The sequence below is a fragment of the Morus notabilis genome, unplaced genomic scaffold (genome assembly GCF_000414095.1).
Source record: "Morus notabilis unplaced genomic scaffold, ASM41409v2 Scaffold314, whole genome shotgun sequence".
In the NCBI taxonomy this organism is placed as follows: Eukaryota; Viridiplantae; Streptophyta; class Magnoliopsida; order Rosales; family Moraceae; genus Morus; species Morus notabilis.
In genome coordinates, this window is record NW_010360279.1 from 402,657 (window position 1) to 410,883 (window position 8,227).

The 8,227-nt window shown below is 28.7% G+C and overlaps 1 protein-coding gene across 2 annotated transcripts; it reads right to left on the reverse strand.

Annotated features, from left to right (window-relative positions):
* Window positions 1-24: 24 nt before the first annotated feature.
* On the reverse strand, window positions 25-2,482 carry LOC21407531 (psbP domain-containing protein 3, chloroplastic). Of its 2 annotated transcripts, none has more exons than XM_024164363.1 (10): window positions 2,287-2,482; window positions 2,074-2,158; window positions 1,780-1,904; window positions 1,589-1,654; window positions 1,268-1,354; window positions 1,094-1,176; window positions 931-1,006; window positions 673-791; window positions 515-559; window positions 25-423 (listed from the first exon to the last, which is right to left on the reverse strand). In XM_024164363.1, the coding sequence occupies exons 1-10, from the start codon at window positions 2,366-2,368 to the stop codon at window positions 397-399; spliced, it is 795 nt and encodes a 264-aa protein (XP_024020131.1). In that variant the 5' UTR covers window positions 2,369-2,482; the 3' UTR covers window positions 25-396. The 2 variants fall into 2 exon arrangements, with proteins under 2 accessions (XP_024020131.1, XP_024020130.1); XM_024164362.1 differs by having other exon boundaries at window positions 1,094-1,179.
* Between the last annotated feature and the right edge of the window lie 5,745 nt (window positions 2,483-8,227).

Consider the following 8,227-nt stretch of genomic DNA (forward strand, 5'->3'; position numbering starts at 1 on the left):
TGGTGAGAAAAAAATAATGTAACAGAATTAAAATTATGAGCTTATATTCATGTACTAAGCAAGCACTAAATTTATGGAGTTTGGTAATGCAACTACACGTGTAGCGGTAGAATAAAAACTACATAATTATTGATTTGTGTCTCAAAACTGTTACTGTCAATGACGATGTAAAATGTATTACCGATAATTGACATTTTGGAATGGAATGTTAAATTATGCCAATAATTGCAAGCTCTGGTGTTCACAAGTGTAACGGACGGGTATTGCTCGAAGAATTTTATTTACAAATCCCTCAACTCTGCTCATCATTCCGCAGAAGCATAATCTTTGCCGGTAACTATGGATTGGACAAAGTAGTTTTTATCCATGCGAAGAAACAGTTTTTAGTGTCAACTGTCAAGTAAACCCGAAGGATGTGACTGCCTGCAAAAACCAAGGACAAATATGAAATCCTAGTTTTATCCACATATAATTACCATTCTAAGCAAACCTAAACTAATCATTTTGTTCGCACCTTCTCAATCATTGAACTGTATTTGTCTACATCCCCCTCTTCATACTGCATCCAAATATAACCATATAAGGTTGGAGAGGCAAAATCTTGCATATTAATTAATGTATATCAATCAACAAAAGGGAAGCACGAGCACAAATGTAGATGTATAACAATACCTGTCCTGTGACGGTATATAGTCTGTTGTACCAGCCGTTGGATGCCATGCCAAGCGCCGTGAACAGGTATTTGCGACTTTCACCGGGATTTTGCAGCGTGTAGTCGATATAATAAAAACCTGATCAAGTTCTCTAAGTCAGATTCCATTTATTATTATTTAGCAAGTTTCTCAAACACTCTTTTCACTTTGGGTTTCACACAAGTATTGTGCAAGAACACGATAAATACAAAGGTTGTAATGCAAATTATGCAATTACCATTTTTTGATTTAGAATTGATGAGTTTGGCTGCTACTCCAGGTGGTCTTTGCCAGCTCCTGTCCAATCCACTCACCTGTTTGGAAATTGGTATGGACAAATTTCGAATTTGCATAACAAAAAATTGCACAATTTTGAGGCATGAGACTGAGATTAGACTCACCAGTGTCTCGGCAAACTCATCAACTTTGCCAAATGATTCCATCTTTGTGAAATCCGGACCAATGCCAGTTATTATAACGCTCACTGCTTCATTTAAATCAAGTAATGAATGATTTTATCATTCACACAAGAACTCAATTCTTTGACTGAGATTTAACAATAAATGGGAAATTACCATTGGAGCTAGTGTTTTGGTCTGGGTAGAAAGCAGTTACTGACTTAAACCCATTTGGGTCTCCTCCTCCAACACCCACTCGCCACCCTTCACACAACACACACCAACCAAAACAAAATGAATTTAAATTCTAAATCAAGTTTTAACCTAAGCCTCCAAGCAGTAATTATATACAAATATTAACTCTACTAAGTTTTTAATTGGCGTGTGAATTATCCGTCTTTCTATCAGTGAGTTGAATTTTGTTAACACAAATTAGGATAGAAAAAAAAATAAAAAACAAAACAAAACAAAAATTCTCCCACACATGATTCAGCTCACCTTCGGGAATCAATATCTTAAATTTGTTTTCACCGTCAATGTAGATACGAAAACCCTCTGGAATATCTGTAAGATAAGAACAATAAAATAAAGGCGATACTCAATTTCACTTCCTAAATTCAGAGGAGAAAGATAGTTAAAACATTTTTTTTATCTTTTATGTTTTGTTAAAAAGTTAAAATAAGTACTACCGGTGTCGGCTGATGCATCAGAAATAATTGGCTTAAAAGAGAATGCGGCAAAAGTCACTGTCATTCCAACTAAAATTTGCCTCCTCTTGGCTCCAACTCCCCGGCGTTCTTCTTGAATGCCTAAACTGAAAAACCACGTAGCAAACATTTGAAAGAGGGAGATAAAAAAAAAAAACAAAAAGAGGCAATGGTAATAATCCCATCTTCAGATTTTTGGCATTCCCTCACTCCAAAATTCAAAGGAAAAATAAAAACAGAAGAATTAACACTTAAAAACGTATTAAATCTTGATACCATTTGTCTCCCTCCTCTTGTTGTTGTTGTTGTTCGTTGTTCTTGGAACATGTCACACCACATAGTTGCCTAAGTTTACCTGTCCCTGAAGAAATTACGCAGTAACAAATAAGTTTTCCCATAACAGTAGTATCTAATATTAACTGATGCTATTTTTTTTTTTTTTTTAAAAGTATGAAAATTTGAAGTTGGAATTTGGAGTAGAAAAGAAACCTTTATCAGAGAAAAGGGTGAAATGAGTAGTGGGACGTTGCAAGGACGAAGGACACCAAGACGAAAGACACGCCATGGCCATATGCCCTTTTAGATAATTAACTCTTGCTTTCTGCTTTCTTTGTGTCCTCTCTTTTTCTCCATTTCTTTAAAATTATAAGAATTTTCAAAATTTGTGAACCATACATACACTCAATCACCATGTTCTGTCTTACATAATATATTTGTATTTTGTATATATATTTATCTTTCCTATATTTTCTTATGGCTTAAAATAGATGCATTAATCATTACTTATGTTTATAATATCGGTATACCTTTCTATTTAAAAAAATAATAATTTTGCTGAAATTATTGCAAGCCCTTTTATATATTAGCACGCTAGATTTAGGATTTACTCATATTGGAATATTAGATTATGCCAAAAGGTCTTCTTTTGTACAATATTGAATTGTGGAAATTCTCTTTTCAGAAAAAAAAAAAAAAAAGTTACCGAGGTTGTTGTAATCATCTTTTTTTTTTCTTTTTCAATCAAGACAAATGAATTTTTTTTTTTTGCACGTCATAATAAACAATGTTAGATCTTCACTTTTTTATTTCGATTTATATTGTTTTGAGTTAAATTGTATTTTTCCCCTCAAATTGTACCTTACTAGTAAGCAGAAAATAAACCTCAACATCCACTATAGTAAAAGCATGCACAACAAAAGTGATATTAAGGCTTCGTTTATCGTAATATTTTTTTAAAATGAAAAATTAAGAAGATTTTAATTATTTCCTTATATAATATTTAAGGGTAAACTTCAAAAATAATAATAAATAAAAACTAAAAATACAAAATTTACCTAGCCGGGTGTAATATAAATAAATGGAGAAAAGGAGCAATACTTTTTAAAGTGCAGGAGTCTACATTTTTATCTCTTAATCTTCACTAATACGCTTTTAATCAAATAATTATATTAGTAAAAAAGATATTAATAAAATATAAAAGTCAAGATTTATACGATCTTTAAAGTAAGTAAGTAATTCTCTCTAAATATTAATTTAAGTACATAAAAGAGAAAGTTATGTACACTTCTTTCTTTATATTTTGTTTCCACAAAATTTTTTATTTATTTTTAAAAGTAAATTGCACTTATGCACCTTAAATTATTCATCTTTTACATAATTGAACTCGAACTTTCAATTTTGATAAATTACACTATGCACTTTAAAATTAGTAGTAACTAAAGTTAATAGGTAATAAATGTTATCAACTATTGTCACGTACAAATCTCGTGTTTTAAATTGTTTATTTGATAATGCTTTCAACTATTGGACTTCAATTATTGTTGATTTTAAAGTTCATGGTACAGCTTGTTAAAATTAAAAGTTTAGGTAATGTAAAAAATGAATAGTTTAGGATGCAACCATACAATCTACTCTTCTTGTTGAGGTTAATCTCTCAATTATTATTTTTTTGAATAAAATCTAAAAATACAGTTAAATTTTGCGCTCTTTTTTTTTTTTTTTTTTTTTGAAAAACAAATGTATTACAAATCAATGAGATATAAATACTAATGCTGACACAAATGATTTTATATTACAATAAAATTTAATCCCGATTCTTGACATGTACCACTAATGAGTTCTAATGAAATGTTTTAAGGGGAAAAAACGTGCACCAAGCTTCAACAAAGGAAGGTTGAAAATGTACGCAGACAATCAAGCACACATACGGTTCTTTAAACAACTCCTCTATGATAGATGAAAAACTCCGATCAATCGAGATTAAGAGACTTGTAAACTAAAGGTCACTCCTAATACCATTGAGAAAAAACTCAAACAGATTGGACTAAAAAATAAACTCAGAACATGAGAAAATCACATCCGTTATTACAAACATGAAACAAAGACAACACAACAAAATACAAAATTTAAGAAGTGAACAACACATCGCTATTATTTGACTCAACCATCTACCACAAAAGGGAGATGGAAAACTAGCAACACAACAAAAACAACTGATTACAATGTTTTCGGCCTCATACAAATTTGTGCTCCTTGATCCCATGTGCCTGCGCTGTTTTTTAGTGACTTTAAGGATCAATATACAATGAATCAAGATCTATATTTCATAAAGGATTAAGAGGGAAGAAGTTGAAGAGATATATTGATAATTTAGAAGGAAAAAAGGCGTTTTTGATTTGTCCATTTACTTTCGTCTTTTTCTTTGTTTTTGAAAAAAGAGATTCCTTGGTAATCATGTTAAAGTAACTTTAAAAAAAAAAAAAAAAAAAACCTGGCCGACCTCAAATTGTGGTCCAAACATGCATCCGCCCATGCCATGAGCAACTTTTGTTCTTCATTTTGTTTCTGAGACGTTTTGAGGAAGTACATAAATTGCCGAATTTCGTTAATTTTATTTGTAAATCGTTAACTTTTATATATTTATTTCAATTTGATGGTAAAGTCATACTAATGTTTAAGGATAAACAATATTAATTTGGATACCTTATTATAAAAAACGCTTCTTTATTTTTATATTTTTAGAATTTAAAAGTACAACTAAATTCATAAAATATAATTCAGAAAAAAAATGTAAAATATATTTTTTATTAATGCAAGTCAAATTTTCTTCTCCTACATTTTTCCCCGAAAAAAGAGAAGTGATATTGGCATAGAACAGTTTATATTCCTACTTTTTAAAAATCGTCCATGCACCGTAATTCTCTAATCTCTATTTATTATACTTTATTTTAAAAGACTCGTAAAAGGGGGGAAAAAAAAAAGAAGAAAAATTTATTTTCCTGCACAAGTAATTGAACCACAAAGCAGAAACGAATGATTTGTCTTTTATATGGTTAAATCTTCCCAACTCCATATTCTGCTATAATCGTAATATTTATATATATATATATATGTATATATATATATATATTTGTATAATGAAACATATTGTTGAAAGTTGAAACCAACAACAACAACATATACCTTTCTCTTTCTGTGCAGCGTTGAAGAATAAATAATTATATAAGTATATCTTTTAATTTTCTTTTTGCAGTCTATACTTCTATTTTAATCTGAAAAATATGTTTCAATTCGATTGCTCACGTATTTCTTAGACAAATAATAATAATAATAATGACAAAATTTAATCTTGTTTTTTGTCCAAAAAATGCAATAAGATGAAATCTAAGAAAATTTTTAATTTAAATGATATCTTTCTCATTTTCATGAACATAAAAATAAATAGAGCAAATTTAAAATGAAAAGGAATTTTTGTGCAATAACTCAAACTTAAAGCGGCTTCATATTTCCCAAAAATCAAAAGAAAAAGAAGAAGACGACGAAGAAGTATGACTAACATGATGGCTCAATGTTTCCTACTTTGCAAATTAACTCAATTTTAAGCCTAAAGATTTCCAATATTCTTTAACTGCCCATCACCAACCAAATAAGAAAGAGTATATATTGAAATATATATATATATATATATATATATATTAGAGGTAATAATCGCCACCTGTGTTCAGTTGCTTAGCTAAAAAGAAAAATGTTTATTATATACACCTGAAGCTAATATATAATTTGAAGTGGGTAAGGGTTTAAATCTATGAAAAAAAACGGACTAACCAAAGATAATTATGACATATTAGCGTTATAATCAAATCAAAAGATGCTTTAAAATGCAAAAATGCAAAGAGATAAGGAAAATAACAAAGAGCCAAAAACAAACTTCAGACATTCATTATTATTATTATCATTTTGACTATTGAGACTGCTAATCCACTGCCGAGAGAGTTTCAGGAAACAAACTACTCGCTCACTTTCAGAACTAACGTAAGCCACTCACAACTCAACAACAGTTTTCATTTTTTTTTTATTTTTTTATTTTATATTTTACTAGTTGAAACGCCAGCTACGTGCCTGTATCTATATGTTACATTTTTTAGACACATACATATAAAAAATAGAAATATTAACAATAAAGAAAAATATTTAGACAAGTATATATTTAAAATTATTTAAATGAGAGCATATTAAAAGGTAAAGTTTAATAAGACACAATTAAAAAACACAAGATTTAAAATGAATAAAAAATAAAGGATTAAAATACACATTTGAAATTAGACAAAGTTGTTTCAATAAGTCATGCTTATAAACCTAAGATCTTTTTTTTTTTTATATATATAAAAAGAGACAAACGAAACATTTTGTTTGTTTCATCCTATTTATCGTACGTACCTATTAAAAAACTCATTCACACTTATACTATGTTTGGTAGGATGGATAGAAAAGAGAAAGGAAAGAGAAATAAAACACTAGGTGAAGGAAGGAAAGGGAATTTTCTCTCATGTTGTTCGATAGAAAAAAAAAAGTGAAAAGAAAATGTCAAATTTAATGCATTTTATAATAAAATCCCTGTACAAATAAAAATATGAGAAATGATTAAGGTTAAAATAGTTATTTTACACTTTATTTATCTTTCAAAATTTCTCTCATCTTTTCTTTCTAAAGTTGAAAGGATTAAAAATTAATAGGCCCCATAAATTGTCATTTTCCTTCGTTCCTCATTTCTTCTCTACCAAACAACTCAAGATTCTATTTTACTCTCTAAAATGCATCCTCTAATTTCTTTCATTTCATTTTTTGATTCTACCAAACACATGGTTAGTGAATCAAATAAAAAAAAATTTACTTGTTAGACAATAGATAGGTAATAGTGGTGGAAAAATAATAAAAAATGTAATAGGTAGAGAAAAAAGAGAGAAGACAAATATAAAAAATGTCTCAAATTTTAAAAAAAAGGAAAATTGGAGAGAATAAAAAAATAAATAAGAAAAGAAAGTGGAGGTCAATATGTGACCTTCATAGAGGTCAACATATGGCCTTTTTAGAGGCCAATTTCTTGACTTTTTAAGCATGTATAGATTAATCACACCGATAATTATAATTACTATTTTGTTATTTGACATTTTTTTTTACTTAACAAATGCATTGATAAATAATCTTAACTTAGTGTTATGCGAGTTATTTCTGAAGATCTTTTGTTTCATATTAAGAATTTAAAAGTTGCATGCCGTGGTTTTGATATATGAGTTCACATATGTGGGAGAGATTCATACACTCGACGAGAAAATTTAAACAAAGTTGTAATTAAAGTTTTGATAGCTTATTTTATTTTTTTATTTTTATTGAAAATTTAATTCTTTATTTATAACAAAATTGTTATATTTATATGACACGAAATGTAATTATTTAAAAGACAAATAACGATTCAAACAAAAAATTTTGATACGTAACATATCTATACACACACTAAACTTAAATGAAAATCAAACTTTACACCTTAAAATGAAAATCTTGTGCGAATTTACAGTTAAGTAATACGTGCAAGGATGTTTGGTATCTAGATTCGTTCTTTAATTCGAATCATAGTTCGTAATTCGTTACACTATTTTCTCTCATAAAAAATACACATAAATCGAAAATAGTTCTAATAATATGGTTATAATCTATGAACTAAACGTCTCATAATCATGTTAAAAAAATAAAAATAATAAAGCGTGATTTATCGATGTAAAATTACACACTATAAATAAATTTCTTATACTCTATTGTAAAATTCAATAAAATTTAAAAATTACACGCGATGGATTCTTTGAGGAAAAAAGGAGGAGAAAAAAGAGTGGGAGAGATTCATACACTCGACGGGAAAATTTGGAAAAAAGGGGTGGCGTTGGAGTAAATGCAATGCAATTACTTTTATATAATAATTTTTTGTTTTGGTTGGTTGTGAAAGCAAATTGGCCTGCTTTTTACCTGCTTTTTTTCTTAAATTAAAAAAAAAAACAAAAACAAAAATGAAAACCCCGCAGGAGGCGAGGCAAGGCAAGGCAAGGCAAAAAAAAGGAGAAAAGAAAACGTAAAAAAAATTTATATATTAAATAAAATATCG

Excerpts from the sequence above, each read along its gene's own strand:
- LOC21407531 (XM_024164362.1), bottom strand. The coding sequence starts at position 2,368 with ATGGCCATGGCGTGTCTTTCGTCTTGGTGTCCTTCGTCCTTGCAACGT. Across the intron at positions 1,180-1,267 it reads CCAAAACACTAGCTCCAATG|CAGTGAGCGTTATAATAACT; the intron begins GTAATTTCCCAT and ends ATTTAAATGAAG. Across the intron at positions 1,007-1,093 it reads ATGAGTTTGCCGAGACACTG|GTGAGTGGATTGGACAGGAG; the intron begins GTGAGTCTAATC and ends ATTTCCAAACAG.